The sequence below is a fragment of the Barbus barbus genome, assembly GCF_936440315.1.
Source record: "Barbus barbus genome assembly, chromosome: 7".
Classification (NCBI taxonomy): Eukaryota; Metazoa; Chordata; class Actinopteri; order Cypriniformes; family Cyprinidae; genus Barbus; species Barbus barbus.
The window spans coordinates 16224628-16243974 of NC_136735.1; the positions used below are offsets into that span (position 1 = coordinate 16224628).

Below are 19347 nucleotides of genomic sequence, written 5' to 3' on the forward strand. Positions count from 1 at the left end.
GTCACAGAGCAAGTGCAGGGGCAACCACCTGCTTCTGTCACACAGCTGGAAGAGGGAGTGAGAAGAGAGGGAAGGGGGACAGGTGGCATGCCGGGGACGACGCTGGCACCAGCTTTCCACCGTAATATTCTCTCTATTTCAAAGGCAGTTTTAGTCAGAACAGACCAACAAGTCTTCATCTTGAAACTTAAGACAGTGACCTAGAGCTGTGCCTACCTTACACTCCAAATAACTGATTTTAAATTGTAGTCAACAATATACTATGTTCACAGACTAATTAGGAAGAACTTCAATAAAAGAAGAGTTTAGTGTTAGATCTGTGAAAGGCCCTGTGTCCCATGTGGCAATAATAGACAACTAGAAGCACGTGCCCTCTCAGATTTTAGAGTCAAGTGTGTTTTGAATGCAACCTTGCAAATAATAATAATAACAAAAAATTGTCTGTGATAATTAGGTTTCACAATTAAGTAAAGCAGGATTGTTTGAGGCCAAGTCGTGCCTTAAAGGTCGGTCAAACTCACTGGTGAATTTTCGTTGCGAAATCCAGCCATATCAGTACGGATCAGTAGAAATCCAGGATCCGGAATATCGCATTTTTTACATTCCTATGTGAATAAACTATTTGTATATCTTAAAATGTATATCTTACAAAAACTCAGTCCACTGTATAATTCAGTTGCTAGACAGAACATTTAATCATTTTAAATAAAAATAAACACTGTGAGGCTAAATGATTTTGCTATGGCTTTATGCAAAGTCATACACAAAATTGTGCTATAATGTGACCACAACTTTACAAAAATCATTTGCGTTTAAAAAGTCTGTAATAAACACAGTAAATTATTCTCTTTCCCATGCATGAAAAAAGGTTATCACTGGCACTGAAATTCATTTTAAATCCTGTACTGCTGAGTTTTACATTTATTTCTAAATGTATCAAACTGTTTTGGGTTCGAAAGAGTTAAGGAATGGCTGATCAAATCCCACATTGTTTCATTACGACAGACTTTAAATGAACCAAGGGCTCTGTTTATCAACCAATGTTTAAATGAACACCTTTTAACACCTTCTAGTGGTGCAAAAATGTCCCTGCTGCCATGAAGCACAGGTCATCACATCCAAAAATATTTTATGGCATCGTAAGTGTATGAATATGCAGTGCAGAGGGCAATGAGAAACATTTTTAGTAACCAACCTAGTAGTTAAAAGTGATATTTACACTATTTGAGCTCTGTTATTCAAGCTTCCTCTCTCACCCGTCACACAATCCTGTCATGTCACTAGTCCTCTACTGACCTTCTCCACTCAGTGTTCCTAACACAATCTTGCAACATCCTAACAAAGAGGAAGAGGCTGCAACGAGTTGAAAAAGAGGTAACCCACACCACTATGCTTGGCCTCAGGGAGAGATATACCTCTTTATCCAACCTCCTTTATCTGCTACCGAAGCACCTGAAATTCATTTAGCTCACTAACAGCCTGCACTGCTGCAGGGAAGCAATTTTAATAAGTAGTAATAATGCCAACAGACAAAACGAGTTGCTTTCAAAGACCAGCAGAACAATCATGCTTATCAATATCGCACAAGAAATATAATGAGATGGACATAGCGAGAATTGGACCTTAAAATAAAGTCTGACCTGTAGCTGTTACATACATTTCATTCACAATGCATATTACTTCAAAACATGTACAGAAAATATGTTGTTCAATGTTACAATTAGGAAATATTCTGTTATCAATCAGAGATAAATGAGTCAAGTTAATGTACACAATAAAAAAATGCAATTTTGAAGTAGAAAAGCTGAAATAGTATTTTCTTGTAAAACATACTCTATTTACTCTTAATAATGTAACTTCGGTAACACTTTAGTTTAGAGACCAATTCTCACTATTAAGTTGCTTATTAGCATGCCTATTATTATCATATTGGCTGTTAATTAGTACAACTATGTTACTAACTATTAATAAGCAACTATTAATAAGTTTATTGAAGCAAAAGTCATAGTAAATGTTTTTTTAATGGTGAGAATTGGACCTTAAAATATAAAATACAACTATAATACATGTATTCAGTTATATAGACGCAGTGATTGAACTGCCGTTACAACTTGTGAATGATTACAATGTAAGGAAACTTTTACAATATAAATACAATATTTGACAAGTACAATATGTTGCTCCAAAGTGTGGTTGAAATTGAATGAAATAAAACTGAGGTCTGTGAGTAATTTGTAAAGCGACGCTGCAGTGTGAATAAAAGGGTTAAGGTATCAAATGGAAACAGATATGTCAATGGAAACGGCCTCCTTTCTTTCGCAGATGTTTGTCACTGTCAGGTTCAGTTGATACAGTGCCCATCAAAACATGATGTCTGTTAGGTGACCTTTAGGTTGCTACCAAGTGTGAGGTCATGCTGCTGTTGCCATGACTACTATCAGCAGATCGTCTGCTTGCACGCATTACCTCAGCTGCCTGGCATCGGCGGGGTTACAGAACAGACCGTGACCTCGCCATGGAGACTAAACTAATCTTAAACAATAACAAGCAGCACACACACATGCAGGGGAGATTTTGTAAGATTACCATAAAACATGTTTCCTAATATCACACATCAAATATATCAGATGAGGATATAAGGGAATGACACAAAGAATCGAAATAGGGAAACATAATACCGGACTCCTATGAAAGGAATTGGTGGTTTTTACTATGGCGATGTCCAAAAGTGTTCAGTTCAACAGCCTCTCTGTGGACTTGAAGGGGTGACAATGAGAGAGAGGAATGGCGAGGCAGCCATATTCTAATGAGCGAGCTACAAAGTGTGTGTCAGTCACCTGTGCAGAGGCGAAGTGGGCTAATTTGAGCCTGTGCTAATTGCCACGGTAACGAGCTGCACGTGTGGATGGTTGCGAGGAGGATGGCAGCATGGCATGAGGGAGGATACAGTCCTCCTAACACCAAAGAGGTGTGAAAGAACGAACTTGTCCAACAGCATGCAGCCTGCTGGAGTCCAGCCCTGAGTGGGGAACAGCCGGCTGCTTCAGTGCTATGCATAGAACAGAATATTGTGTGAGTGTGTCTCTGTGTGTGTGTGTCTGTGTGTGTGTGTGTGTGTGGGGGGGGGGGGGGGGGGGGGGATTGTCTGTTAATCATATTATGATTTAAAGTCACATTATGGTTGTTACCATACATTAAAGAGTCATAAAAAAAAAACATTTTTATTTGACAGTAAAAAAAAAAAAAAAAAAGACATTATATCAATAACTAACACTTTACAATAAGGTCCCATTAGTTAAATGCATTTTCTAACATTAAATAAAAATGGGCAATACATTAGTTACAGTGTTTATTAATATTGTTAATGTTAGTTAATAATAATAATAAAACTGGCCATTTTTAGTTTTAGTTAGCTCAAGTCCATTGAATAATATTAACAGATACAATTGTGTATTAGCAAATGTTGAAATTAATGTTAATAATAATTTCCATTATTATTTCTGGTTAACTAAGTAGCTAATGTGAATAAATGAAGAATTATTGCGAAGTGCTATGGAATAACCTATTTGTGTATATTACAGTATAATAATAACAATAATAATAATACAATATTTAAATGAGAAAATATGATAATTGTACATTTTGTAACACTTTACAATAAGGTCCCATGAGTTCATGTTAATTAATTTATTAACTAACAATGAACAATACATTAGTTAGAGTATTTATTAATCATTAATTAATGTTAGTTAATAAAAATACAACATTTCATCGCTAGTTCATGCTATCTCAAGTCGATTAAATAATATCGACAAATACAACTTTTTTATTTTAATAATTGTTATTAAATACTGAAAATTTTCATTAGGCTAAATAATATTGATAAATGCTTTAAAAGTATTTTTCATAGTTCATGTTAACTAATACTAATGTTAACAAAGAGACCTTATTGTAAAGTGTTACTGTAAATTCTATTTTAAATTTGTAACATTACATCAATTAAAATGAATTGTGCTGATTTGATTCAACCAATCATTTAGAAAAAGCATTTATTTACATGTTCATTCATTTTAAATCCCATTGTACATTTATATCATTACATCCACCTTAAAATGAACTGCAGTGATTTGGGGGTTTCTGTCAACTCAGACTCAAAAAAAAAAAAAAAATATATATATATATATATATATATATGATTTTTTAAATTAATTTTAAACCCATTGTCCCTTTATGTCATTACATTATGTTCATCAAACGTTTTTTTGTGAAAAAAAAATTTTTTCAAGCCATTTAAATATGCATTAGTCAGAATCCATTTTCTAAATAAATATAAAAAAAAAATCCTCCGTGGTCAGTCAAGTATACACCCTGAAAGCTTGGGGGCACCTTGTCCCTTTCTCGTTGCTCTGTCGGGAGAGCTCCTCTCTCTGTGAGCGAGCGAGCGTGTGTGTGTGTGTGTGTGAGTGTGTGTGTGTGTGTGTGTGTGTGCTCTGCTGTTGCTGCCCTTTGATCCCTGCATTAGTGTTAGTTAGGGGCTCGGAGACACACACTTACAGAGAGCAGCCATAGTCAAGACACGGCAACAACAACAGCACCTCCTCCTCTACTCTTCCCTGTTCCCAACAATACACTTAACCGAGGACAGCCAGGTGCACGACAAGTCCCTGCCATCAGGCTCCCTCGCAAAATTTCAATGGAAAAAGACCTTTTTTCTTCTTATCCATAAACAAGAAGGAGAATGTGATAAAAGGGGGAAAATGCCAAGGAGGAAACAGGAGCAACCCAAGCGCCTGCCTTCACGTAAGTCGTTTTCTCGCTCGGCGCGATTTTAGAGCGTCTCCGTGTGTTTTGCGCAGTAGTTTAGGGTTAAAGAGGTGAAACAGACAAAGGCACGGCGGAGGTTATTTCTCCTTTTTTAGGTCTGTGCTAGGCAGCCATGTTGGCGATGAGGGGGCTAGCGGAGCGAGCGCACTAGCGGTGCCTTTAATTGCAGATAATCGATAAAGGTCCCGTTCCGCCTAAAGGTTGCGGCCAGGAAAGCTCGCGTTATCGCCGCTTATTTGGCGCTTATGGCCGCGCGTCTTTACTTATATGTGTCCGTGCGAGCGAGGCAGAGACGCGCGGAAGGGAAAGGGGAGGATCTGAGGATCTGGCCGCAATAAAATGAAGGGTCAGTCGGATCAGACTGAGAGCCAGACTCAGCCGTCCATCCGTGCCCCTGCCTTTACTTAGCTCCAGCGCTATCTAGCAGCGGTCCGCAACTTACAAAATGCGTCCTAAAACACGGTCGCACAACTTTCCGCCTTCCGCGGTCGTGTGTGTATGTGTGCGCGACTTTTTCTTTCGTTTGTCGAGCGGGATTTTTTTAAGATGAGGTATTTTCTTCCACCCCTCCCAGTTCAGTGGGGTTCATGTCTGCAAGGCTGCCTGTGTCAAAGCCATGGTCGGTCACCTGAAGTTCAGGGTTTTTTCCTTCCTCGTGCAGCCATTCATTGCAGACGATCTGCGATCAATAACGCATAAAAGGCGAAACGCATTTTCTCTGTCGCTTCAGAGCTCGTGCGACGGGAATCTTACGGCTCGCGCTGCTTCGCACGGGAATTACTAATCGCGAGATTTGTTCATTTGACCCTGTGTAGCTGGATGTTAACATTGTGCTTTTATCAGCTCGCTAATAACGGCTGCAGTTGCGTGTGCCGGCCGCTAGAGGGGACATGATGTGGAGTGTGGAAAAGATCGATCAGAGGAATTGGCGAAATGTGGCACGGTGGCGCTTTAAATGCACGAAAGCAAGCGCTCGTAATGCATCTTTGTGCATGTTGCCGTTCAAAAGCGGAACGGCGCCTTTTGGGACTTTTTTGAAAGTCGGAGACACTCTTTAGCGGCTCTGGAATGTTCTGCCTGTGTTCTAGAGGCATTACTTTGTGCAGTGTTTTCTTCGTAATGAGTTTGTTTACATCCACTGAACTTGTCACAGTCATGTCTACTCGCTTTCTTCATCAGTAATGCAGTTCACAGTTTTCACTTTTGACTTCAAAATAAAGCAAATTGAACTTTTTGGTGGGTTTAGTAAATTATTTTAAAGTAGGCTATGACAAAATGTAGAAGGCAGTTATGTTGGATTATTAAGTTTTATTAAATTATTTAGTGAGAAACACATTTCTTAAAAGAAACTCGGGATATGGTTTATAAACCACAATATTATAATAATAAAGTGTTCTAATTTATTAAGCAAATGTAACTTATTAACTAAACATAAAACGTTATTTAGTAACAGAAACTCAGGGTATGGTATATAAAGCTCAATATTATAATAAGAGTTCATTAAAACTACATTTCTTTCAGTGGTTGTTTATGAACTACTGTATATCTACTGTCATTTGTCCCATCTCTGATAACTGCCGTATCAAAATCACACACTCAGCAAAAGTTTGGTGGCGCCCCACACAGCCCTCTCCTGCAGCCGTGGAGGAGTGTTGTCATGTTTCATTACGTTTTTGTGTTCATTGACACCTGTGAGCAGAGAGGCAGATGTCAAGCACGACTGTTGCTCTAAATATATCTCACCTGCTCTTGATTACTATATACTGCCTTGAAAAGTTAAAAATGTGAGTCCAGGACAGTGGAAGTTGTGTTTGCTTGCTCTTTGAGAAAGTAATGTGCCAGGCATCTGCTGGTTTTTATGTAAAGGCTATGTCATAATCTTTTGCAACTGTATCTTTCATTTCCTTTTCTTGAAGTGAAGTTCAGGAGCGCTTGCGTCACGATGTGCACGGGTCAAGACATGCAAGAGGGCCTTGATACAGTCAGATGATCTTCTTGACAGTTAAATATGACCTTTGGCTTTAGTGCTACAATGAAAACCACTGGGATTACAAAAGCACGGCCTTTATAACACTGTTGCACACTCCTTTTGCCAGAATTCATATATTCTGTTCAACCCGCAGGTCACAGTTCAGCAAACGTCCAGTAAATTAATCGCGAAAAGGGAGCCTAGGTTAAAATGTTCCCATCTCGTTAAGCTGTTTTCCTCAGATTTCCACTCCGAGGTGTGGAGGTCGACTGAGGTTACCTCTTTTTCTCCTTTTCTGCTGTTCTTTGTCTAACTCGCAGGCCTCCATTTTGTGCAAGTACATAGCCCGTATCATTCTTTCACCCTGACCTTTGCCATCAGCTAAAATGTCTCCCTATGGGAGCGGGCCATTTCCATTATACACACATGATCTTTAAGGTTATCTGCATTTGCAAATGGAGGAATTGGAGCATTGCATGGATTTCAGCTCTCCATTACAGACCGATGGCAGAGTGTGTGCGACTGGGTGGCTCTCCACCTTACCGTAATGGTGGGTCACTGGCTCCTTTCCACTCATCTATGATTATAATGACCTTGGCTGGTCTTGGGCTTGAAAACATTGGATTAAGGGGAAAGGAAAATGAGGGGAGGTTTCCATTTCGCTCTTGGCATCTGATTTGTAGGGAAATTCTGCCAAGAATACCCCCTCCTCCTCCTTCTCCTCCTCCTCTTTCTTCCCCCTGCCCCACCAACTTGATCAGGCTCTCTCACCGGTGTCTGCCCATTTGAGCTCAAGCGAATAATGATACACAGGCTTTCCTCTCAGAAATGAATTAAAGGGCAGGGGAAGGGTGGTGGATACTCTCCTGAACAAGTGCTTACACAGAAAGGGGCTTCAGCCAGGCATACTGAACCAGAACATTTAGATTAATTTGGCTAGCTGGATCGCCTGGCTTTCATCACAGGTGTAGTCTAGCTGCGAGTGCTCAGTCAAAAGCGCTGTGGTGACATAATTAAGACAATTTTTGTACGTCTCTATGATTGTAAGGGACTAGGCTCATCATGTGTAATGTATTATTAAAGATGGTGCATCTTTAAAATGACAAGCCATGAAGTAGCCTGCTTTCGCCTGTGAAAGCACTGAATCAGACAAACTGTCTTGAAGCCCAGCTCAGGGCTCAGCAGTAAGGATGGGAAGGATCGCTTGCACTGTTGAGTCTGCGCTGTATCTATCTGTACATATTTAGATTTTTACACCTTGCAAATGTATACATGTGCTTTTTTTGTAATATTTGGTTGTGAACTACGTTTTAAATTTGTTAGCCATGTAAAATTATCTTACTGGCTTAATACGCATGAGGGAAATTAGAAGTATGATTTGGATTGTCTTGGTGGTGCCAGAAAAAAAATGGGTTGAAAGTTACAAGCAATGTAAGAATTTTTGGTGTTTCTTGGGTGATCGTATTAATTACATAATTATTATACAGCTATTATTATCATCAAGTTATTATTGATACATTTTCTTCTTTTAAATTCAATTGTAATAAGTGTGAAAAATTTATAAAATATTTAAAATCCTTTAAAAATAAATATGTATATATATATATTTTAAGTTTTAAGTGTGAATACATTAGCCTATTATTTAAAAGTCAGGGGTCCATTTAAAAAAAAAAAAAAAAACTTTTATTCAGCAAGGATGCATCAAATTGATCAAAACCTAAGTACCAAAAAATTCCATTTCAAGCAAGTAAATGCATTTTTCTTTACTTTACATTAAAGAATAATGAAAAACATTTATTGTTGTTTCCACAAAAAATATTAAGTAGCACAGCTGTTTTCAATTGATAATAATAAGAAATGTTTCTTGAGCAGCAAATCAGTATATTAGAATGATTTCTGAAAGATCATGTGAAACTGCTGAAAATTCAGCTTTGTCATAATATGAATAAATGACATTTTAAAATATATAAAGTGAAAACATTAGCAAGCAGACAAAACAAAAAAACCTTACTGTTGTGCTCTGAAAATGTCCATCGATCCTTCTAAGCCTGTAGTTAATCAACATCTCACTTAGTAATATTATTTCCTATCTATAGGACACACCTTGTGTCCGTATGTTTCATGAAGCACTACAGCCAGAGTCTGCACACAATGTTTCACCCATCCAAGTCTCAATCAAAGACTGTATGGAATAAAAGCGCCTGAGCTGGGTAACGATTTTCCGCATGTTGACAAGTCACAACATGGAGATCTACAGCTCGGAGAGCAGCCCTTTGGCTAGTGGCGGCCCAGCACAGAGTAATAACCAGCTCATAGCAGGCGTTCTGTTGGCAGTGGTTCATAAGGAACAGCTCACTGGTTCAGCTGGGGAAAGGGTGGGGGGAGCTGCTGGAGAGCTCCAGGCACTTTCTTGTTGTTGTACCACACAAGTGCATCCATCCCCTCCAGGACAGACCTTTAACAGGCTGCTAACACTGGGCCACACCGCACAAGGGATCGAACAGACAGGTCTGACGCAGGCCCGGGCTGCAGAGCTATGCCAAACTGTGATTTGATTTATGAGTCAGTACTCTGGGTCCGTCTTAAGATGAGATGAGGCTTACTGGGCAGAATCAAAGAGCAGTCTGTTCACTTGACAGAGAATTAGAAGAGGCAAGCCGCTGTCAGTTTTTAAAACTGGATTTGAATTGGCATATTTTAGAAAAAGCCTTGGAAGTGGGGAGGTCAGTAATACCCGGACAAAGCTATACTTTAGCATTCCTCATTCATCTGAATGGCAGTTGCTTGGCTGGTGTGTGATTCCTTTGTATTCGACCTGCTTGCTGCCCTCTTTGCTCATTGTGTTTCAAGGCCACATGTTGTTGGAGCCTGTTGCCTGAGTGGTTAATATCACATGCCTAATCACTATAGAGACACAGAAAAATGACAACAAAAATCATGTTAAGATTGCTTTGTCAAATACTGACAAATACGATTTGTATCATGCCAAATATGTAACCTCCCATGTTGCTGCTGCTGCTGCTGTTTATATATGAAGGCAAAATGAGCATTAGGACTTTACATTCACACTGGTTTTTGAACCCTAGTCAAACTATTATATTATATTATATACATTATAAGGCAACATTAATATTAAGATTAATGTTAATTACATTAATAACTGCAATTAAATATGCACTAATTTGCATATATTTCCGGAACAGAAATCTGAACATTGGATAAAGACAAGTTAAAAATGTTTATTTGATTTATTTGACATTCAAGTTGAAGAGAAAATGTTGGATATCTCTTTATATGACTTCATAAATCAGAAAATACTGTCAACAACCAGAGAAAAAAAAAAAAACGTTTTCACCATGAATAATAAAATGTTTAAAACCAGGCAAATGTATAAGTTTGAACAAACCCCTCGGTAAAAACCTTCAGAATATAGATATTAAACTAGACATTTTGGTGTATGTGCTGTAAGTGGTTTCTGACTCAATGTCTTTTAATATATCTACTGTAATAAAATCTACAGATGCAAATAGATAAAATGCAATAAAATAAATACTCTTTAGGGCTCAAGCACTAATGGTGTGAGGACTTTCTTGGAATTGCTCTGTTTATTTGGATGTTGTTTTTTTTCACTAATTTGAAACAACACATTATGTCAAGCCAAATCGCCCCAAAAAAACAAACAAACAAAAAAAAAAACCTGACCAATCCATGAAAAACTAAATTGTCTGTATTATTAGGAAAGCATATTACTATTATAACATAAAATGTCCAATAATGATAATAATAATAACTTTTATGATCATTTGAATCTTGAATTTTACACTTTTAAGTCTTGAAAACACTGAAGTCTTTATTTTGTCTAGTTGACAGTAGTTTTTTTTAATACATTTCTCATTACTTTGTGTGAAGTGCACACATGCTGCGAACTGTGCTGAGCTTGAGCGCCACACATTCTCCATGTGTACTAGAACAGACAGAATAGAGTGCACTTTATTCATTTTGAATCACACAGTGCATACAGACTATAAACAGACTTTTTTTTTTTGCTGTTTTTAGTCATTGGTTATTTTGATTCACTTGCAGCCTAAAATTTGACCTCTTGATTAGAAGTTCCTTAAAGCCGTGAGGTTGGTTACACCAGTTTCTTTTTCAAACCAAGCAAAGTTAAGTAGAATGGAATGGATTGTTTTTGTTTTATTTCTCCACCTTGAAATGGACTCCAAATGGCAACCATTATTGAGTGCATTCAGCTTTAATAGATTGTTCCCAGTCCTGATCAGTTTTGTTGCCATAATGGCTACTTGATGTTGTTTTTTTTTTTCTTGTTGTGATTGGGGAGGCTGATTCCACACCAACCAAGTAACGCCAAAAATGCCAAGTTTGACTAAACTAGACAATTTGCTATCACAATTATGCAGCGATCATAATCATAGTAATTACACAACAATAATAATGATGGTAATTACTATCATTGTCATCATTAGCATCAAGAGACATTGGGACACCAATGTAGTTTCAAAACGGAACCGGTTATATTTATATTCTTGGCAGGATTCTGTTGAGCTCGGTATGCCTGGGTTAAATGCGAAAAGTGTGTGTGTGTGTATATATATTTATATATATATAATCGAAACTCAAATTCCATTTTCCTCCAATCCTAAGATAGTGTGCTTGATGAGGGTTTGAAATTTGGGTATTCTCCAAACACAAGGCTAACTTCTCTGTCACGTCTCTAAGATAGACTGCACTGTCCAGCGCAGAGAACATAAGCATGTTAATGAGTTTAACTAGCGGACTAGCAGCTGTGCTCCAAGGGTTTTTCTGGAGACGGGGCTGTTTTATAGCTGAGAAGATTAAAAGTGCCAGGAAGGAAACAGACACAGAGTAGTGGCACCCTGAGGTATTGACAGCCTCCAAGGGAAACGGTATATCATCGGCAAGTGTAGAGGTGTTTGGCTGCTTTACAAAGGCGAGATATTATATTCATGATGTGAAGTCATCTCTGTGAAAGCTATTGTCACTATGTCTTATGCTGATTTACGAGGCTTGAAACGTAGGTGAGTGTCTGAGACCTGCTTAGCCCCTCGTGTAAAAAATGTCCTTCGCATTTGCAGATGACTTCACAGTATGTTTGATTACTCCCGACCTTGATGCAATGCTCCGGTATTCATATTTAGTTGTTGCGACGAGGTCGCTAGCTGTTTAGTGGTGGTCTTGGGAGTCTACCTGGATGTTGGTTGGGGGCTATAAGGATGTACACGTTCTTTCAGTGTTAAACCTTTGTTACACATGCTATACTAATGCTCTGAGTGAATGGACAGTACAGCTATGGTGGCTAAAAATCTGGGTTACTATCAGTGTTGGGTGTAACGCGTTACTAAGTAACGCGTTACTGTAATTAAATTACTTATCCACTGAAAAAGTAAAGTAAGGGATTACTGTTCATTTTTAGGTAATTTAATTACAGTTACTTATAAAGTACTTGCGTTACATACAGTAAATAATTTCAACAGTTCTAAAAGCAATATTGAATTTGAAATCTAAATTTACCGTCTAAAGATATTGAATGCAGCGGCTTTAACCCTCCGCGTGCGGGTGCGTTCACTTTCAGATTTTCCTGATTCACAGAGAAACCTTAAATACTTAAATCAGGGCCGGCACCAAGAGGGGGCATTCGCGGGCAGAGTTACGGTGCCCCCCACTTTCCATCCTCTCCCCTTCTTGCTGAATGTGATCGTTTCGAAAGCGAAAGTGAAACCGGTAAAACAGCGCACATAAGAAAGCGATTGCACGCTTTAGCGAGCGTCAGAAACTGCACGCAATCACAGATTGCACGCTTCCCATCCCACCCCGACCCCCCCACCACCACCCACCACCCACACACACAAAACGTGATTTGTGCCCCCCCCCCCCCCAGAAATTCAAATGCCCCTCTGATGGAGGTGCCCTGGCGCCAGCTCTGACTCAGATACATATAAGACTAAAATCAATAGAATCTAAAAATATTGAAGTGTCTACTTGACACTTGAACGAATTCAAATTAAAAACTAATGTTTCTGATTATGCAATCCGTATGAAACTAAAGCAAGGTACAGTCTTTCCCGTGTCTGAGCTCATTATATGCAGTCACCTGCGCGCATATGCCCTTACCTAGATACAATTTTTTTTTTAAAATATTAAGAAAAAAAAAAAAATCATCTAATATTCATCATTTTTGAAAGAAGACCTGCTATGATAACTTTACCTCATAAGAACAGCGCGATCTGACATTATTCAGCAGAGAAGATCATTTCTGTAATTTATTCTTTCCTACATTAGTTAACGTGTTATTTTGACATAAACTTGTACAGATTTTACTAGTTGGGCTTTTCCTGAACATCTTGCCAAACTGAAATGTATTGTTTAACTTTTAAGCCTTTTTGTTATTCAGATATTTTGCAGAGTATTTCTATTTGTTAACCAAAGGTGGTTAAATTTTTTTAATAAAAATGTTTAAGTATTACAGTTGTTTTAAAGCTAAAAGGCTAAACTATTCTATGTTTGACTCGAATTGAAAGAATATAGAATTTAATTTCTATTAAGGTTTATAGGGATTTTAAGATGTAGCCTAATTAGCGATTTGAATAATTAAGTTACTTATTGAGTAACTAAGTTACTTTTCAGATAGAGTAATTAGTAAAGTAATTTAAATACAATATTGATGAAGTAATTAGTAACTGTAATTAATTACTTTTTGAAAGTAACTTACCCAACACTGGTTACTATATATATATTTTATTTTTTTATTTATGCAAATTGTTTATTAAATAATTATCACTGCAACCCTATTTATGTGTGTGTGTTTCAGTGTGCCTTATATTATTTATATATTATAAATAATATGCGTTATTATATTTTGAATTCAGTTCATTTTAGTTTGTTTTAGTAATTTTGTTGTGTTTTAATATTTCAATTAAGCTTTAATTTACTGTTTTTAAGTTTTAGTTTTTGCAAATTTTTGTACTTAAACTTAAAACTCTGTTTTAGGTAGTTGTGTTTCAGTTGGTAAATTTTTATAATCTAAATTAATAATAAAGCATTTATCAGTTATGGTTGGTCTGTCAGTAGTATAATCTCAATATCAGTGGAGCCCTCATTTAATGTGCCACTATTGATTGGCTGTGTTGTAGTTGGAGTGAATTGTTTTACAGCACGGTGTTGATTCAGACTATAATTCTGCTGTTTGCTCATCTGAAGATCTTTATGCATATCTTCATTATGGTTTTATAGATTATCCCAAATACGCTCTATAAAGATGTCCCCATTTGACACACACAGTGGACTGTTTTCTTGTTCTTCTCTCGGTCCCCCACAGCTGTAAGTCACACTCGTATTTCAGCGGCCACAGTTTGCCCTTGTAGTCATTTAGTCGTTGTCTATGCAGAGACTCTTAAACGAAGCACTAAGGTTAGGCACAAAATGTTGACTCTATGTACTCTCCAAAGGCACAGTTATGGTTGTCATAGTGATCATATTTTTTGCAATCATTTGTCACCCAGATACTGTAGGGTTGAATTAGAAGCACCTGGTTACACTGACGTAAAGTGAACGAAAGGTGAGAGGTGAACAACTATTCCTGTTTACTCTTCTGACACGGCACGTTTTCAGTCATACGTGGGTGCCGTCGCCGTTATCTCGCTCGTACGTCTTTACCTTCGTAAAAGCAAGATGGCTATCTGCGTGACAAAGAGCACTAAGACCGAACAATGCGGCGCTAACCATCGGCCGCCCCGGCCACCGTTTAACATGGAGATTGGAAAAGGAATCAGCTCTCTCTCCTCCAGGACCTGCATGTAAATGAGGTTAGCCTCTCCTGCTGTGCCACCGCTCTATCCCCCACTCTCCTCTCCAGCTCTAATGGCTGCAAAACTGCCACCCCCATTCTTCAGGAAGAAACCGGGACCAATCCTGATTAGTGCCCTTGTCTTGAGTGACAGGCTTGGATCCAAGCAGGCAGTGCCGTGGGCGCCACTGCCAAGCTGCTGTCAACCCGGTATCACTGTAAAAAAGCCGTCCCTTTTCTTCAACCCCCCTCCCCCTCCCCACCACCAGCCGCACACATACCTCCTCCACACTCTCACACACCCCCTCATATTCTCTCCCGTTCTCTCTGTCTTTCTGGGTGGCTGGCTAGTCAAGCTTGGCTGCATCCCTTGCCTGAGCTACTGGGACAAAGTGTGATTTACAGTAGTTGGAGAGTTTCCCTGTCAGCTCTAACCTGTGTGCATGCTGTCTATCTGAGTAGGCGGCAGTAATGCTGTAGCAACAGCATATTGTGATGTTAGCGTCATAGCACCTAGCTAAATCCACCCCTGCTTCCTGTCCCTGTGGTATGTACACAGAGCCTTACTTATTATCTTATGTTTTTGTGACTGTGCCGGCACAGCGAGCCATCCATTTTCCTTTCGTTTTCCACGGTTGTTTTCTTACTTTAAATGTAAAATCTTCAATGCTGGGCTCCATGCCCCACTTTTATGCCCACTGAAGTGTATACGGCGGATCCCATTAGTCAGCATCTCACGGCTGATTATGAAAAGTTGCGCAGATCTACCAACGTTTTGATGGTACGTCTGAGATTACTATTCCAAGCGCTGTCTTCTTCTTCTTTTTTCTCTGGTATCTATAAATGGAAGTTGGGGGAAATAAACGAGTGCAAAAGGGCGCTTCATCTACATAGAGGAATTTCAGAGGTCTGGAAGCCAACACTCTCTCAATCTCTTCCAAGAACACATCTCCTTCCTGTTTCACCTCTGGCACCCTGCCCAACATGCCCACAGACCGCTGAGGCCATGCGGAAAACACACAGATGGTAATATGTAGTATGCTTTGCTTATACATGCTGATGAAGGCCTGTGCTAATGTGGAATACCGTAGGCGACTGATTTGTTTAATATGGGTGTTGGATACAAGGGATCGAAATCACTATAAATCACAGCTTACAATATAATAATCTTTGTATATGCAGTGTAAGTGTTACACCAAGTATCCCATTAAAATAAACTGTAGTCTGTAGTCTGTGTTTTACTCGACTGTTGCAAGTAAGGCTGTTATGGTTAGTCTAAATTTGAGTAATTTGCTTTAAAATTTGTCTATTACAAATTGAATTTTTTAAGGAATCAGCAAATATGACAGAATCTGCAATTTGTGGACAGAAACTGATAGTGTCAGCTGTATGGGAGCACTTCACTTAATATTAGAAAAATAATGTAATAAGCGGTTCAGCAAAATTCTGCCAGTAAAAAAGGTCCATTGTCCACTGTCAATAGAGTAGTGTTGCACAAAGCACAGCTAAAACAGAAATCAAGCAACCAGTATTCTGTATTCTGTTATTTGTGTAAAAAACCTGCGAAATCTGTGTTGAGTAATATTTCACCCTTACGCGAAACTTGTGACAGCACCTTCATTTAACCACATCTAATGTGTCATAATGTGAGGTAATTGATGCTACTCAGCCCTAACAAACTCACACACAGATATTCATACAAACACTCACACATTCATATAGATGTACAGTTTTTTCAATAAATAATTTTCAATTCTTTGAAAAGCTGTGCTCTGAAATGCTAAGCATGCCATGCTCTTGTGCACTTCTTGTTCGTCTTGTTTTCTTTTTTCAATTGTTAATTTTCAAAATTTAGATCACTTCTGATTACCAGTTTAGTCAATATTGACAGACCCAAGAACTATAAAGAAAAAAATAGTAATTATTAAAAATCAATACTTGCTGTCAGTGTTTGAATTCAGTATCGTGTTATCATCATAGTACTTTAGTATACCAGTCTCTGTCAAACATGATCAACAACTGTTTTTGTTTTTTTGTTTGTTTTTAAGAATAGGGGTGGCCTGCTTTGTTACCAGAATTGCTTCATAATGTATCGTGATCTTTATAAAAAGAGTTTTTTGTGTGTTTAATGGGATAGGATTGAAGTAATTTCATGTCTTATGTGATTAATTAAGATACTAGGTATACATTACGGCACACTTTTTTCACAATTTAATACTCTGTGAAGTTTCATGATGTTATAACTGAATTGCGACTGAGAGAGAGACTCAGCGTTTCAGTGAGAGAGCGTTGTAATCTGTGGTGTCAGTGTTAATCTCACTCTTGCGCTTCCCTTCACTTTTGTACATTACCACAGAAGTGGCTCAGACTGCACTGAGAAACACTGCTTACCAGTTTATGCTAATCTAGACTTCCTCCTTCTTCATTAATTGAACTGTAGGAAATGATATGAAGAATCGATATGAGAACCTCAAGGAAAATGCAATACTGCAAGAAAATGAATCTCGACATATCGATATGCGATCGTATTTGCAGAATCTTAGTTTTGCCTTGACTGATTGCCCATTTTCTTCAAGGCATAGACTGGTCATCCTGAGAGCCCCCTAATTAACAGAATTACTTCCCACCTCTGGTTCTGCGTTAGTCACTCGTGACGGCGTGTGGCTGGTGGCGGTAGCAGCGCGTCCTTCCCACCATATTGTCAGCCGGCGGCTAATAAGGTAGCACTGACCGGCGGATGGGCTCATTAGCATCGCCTGCGGCCGTGGCAACCCCCGCCAGGGCCCAGTCGGACACTTAATTACCGCCACCACTTTTTATCTCCCCTACAAAAACCCTGTCCCCCACCCCTGGAACGCCACCGGCACTTGCTTCTGCAATCCACAGAGAATGCTGGGAAACTATAGATGCCAAAGTGGCGGTTAGTTAGCCTGTAACATTCGATAGCAGCGCTCGCTGTGAGGCACTGCAATATCTCTGATAGAGTTAAAGCTATTCGACCCGAGCCTCTCATGCGAGACTGCGCGAGTGTTTCTTTTCATTGGCATCAGTGGAATATTGATGGCTCCACCCCGGCTTAATCGACTAATGGCCTCTCCCTCTCTCCTTCACTCTGCTGAAGTAGCCACCCTCCCACCCAGCACAGTCTTTCTGTGCCCTTTCGACAACCTCTGGGTCAGGCCGGCCGATTTTTATGCCCGACTGAGTCGCAGAATAGCCTCAGTGTATTGGTAGGCAACCTTACGCAAGTCATGTGGCTGCCGGCCCTAATAGAGAATGCTCCCAGCCTCCTCCTCGGCCTTTTGGCTTATTGTATCTCACAGCTGAGATGTTGTGGCATTAACTGTATAGCTGTCAACGGCTGTTGTTCAAATGAATCGAGAGAAATATAGGCTACAATTACACTGGATCCATGTACTGTGGCTAAGAACAAAACAGAATTAACAAGGTCCTTAAGATGTTTTCCAAGTCTAATTGTAATACAGAGAACAGCTATTCTGAAAAGAATTTGCAGCACAGCAATATGGTAAAAATACTAATTTATACATATACGGAATGGTTCACTCCAGAATGAACATATGGTCGTTGTTTATTCACACTCATTTAATTCAAAACATGTATGATTTTTTAGTGGAAAACAAAAGTAGAAATTTTGACGATTGTGTTGGTCTCTTTCATATGGCTGATGGACATTTTATTTATCATTTTTGGTGGCTGAAGTACCCTACCGTTCAAATGTTTTTGAAAGAAATCTCTTATGCTCATCAAGTCTGCATTCATTTGATTAAAAATACAGTACCACAGCGCCATATATACAGTAATATTACAATTTAAAATAACTTTACATTGAATTACACTGAATTTTCAGCAGCCATTACTCCGGTCTTCTGAAATAATTCTAATATGCTGTTTTGTAGCTCAAGAAACATTTCTTATTATTAGCAAAAACAGTTGTGCTCCTTAATATTTTTGTGGAAAGCATATATATTTTTAGGATTTTTTGATAAATAGAAAGTTCAAAAGAACAGCATTTATTTGAAGTAGAAATCATTTTCACAACAGCGTAGAAGTCGTAAAAGTGTAATTACATCTTTGCTGAAATAAAAATAATAATAAAAAAAATAAAATAACTTCATGGTAGTGTATGTCTGGACTGTATTCTACATGCATACTTATGCAACAACAGTCAAGAAGTTCTTCATCCAGTTCATAATATTCTCTGACAGTACACAAATTGGACTTTATTGAACAAATACGAATAAGTGTCCCTTACATTTACAGAATAAATTACTATGTCCAAAAAAGGGAATTTGAATGTATTCATAGTAGAACATTCCAGATGTATTTATTTATTTTGTCATCTATAAACTAAACATCCATGCAGCTTTTAAATGGTGAACAAACTGTTTTATTTCTTCTTTTTAATAATGTGACAAAGCTATATGCAGATTACAATGTAGCATGTATATCTTAACCTTTATTTAAAAAAAAAATTCTAATTTAAATTCTTGAGAAGAGTTATTTATTTGAACTAAATTGGCTATGAGACATACGACTGTTTGGTAAGATAAAAAGTTAATTCCAGAGCCCGAATGTAACATTCTTTTTACTTTTTATGTTTAGTTGAGGTTATGATTTGCATTTAGCACTTGTGGTTGTGGGGTTGTAGGGTCATGTCCGCAGCAGTACACAATCATAAGCGCTGTTTAGCCTCGAGAGACGAGCACCAAGT

The 19347-nt window shown here is 38.4% G+C and overlaps 1 protein-coding gene across 2 annotated transcripts in view; it reads left to right on the forward strand.

The window, feature by feature from the left end:
- The first annotated feature begins 4515 nt into the window (after positions 1–4515).
- LOC306872466 (zinc finger protein 827-like) overlaps positions 4516–19347 on the forward strand; it is a 72999-nt gene continuing 58167 nt past the window's right edge. For both annotated transcript variants that reach the window (XM_079421031.1, XM_079421030.1), the window contains exon 1: positions 4516–4800. In XM_079421031.1, the coding sequence (XP_079277157.1) occupies positions 4758–4800 (43 nt within the window). In that variant the 5' untranslated portion in view covers positions 4516–4757. The remainder of the gene's footprint in view (positions 4801–19347) is intronic.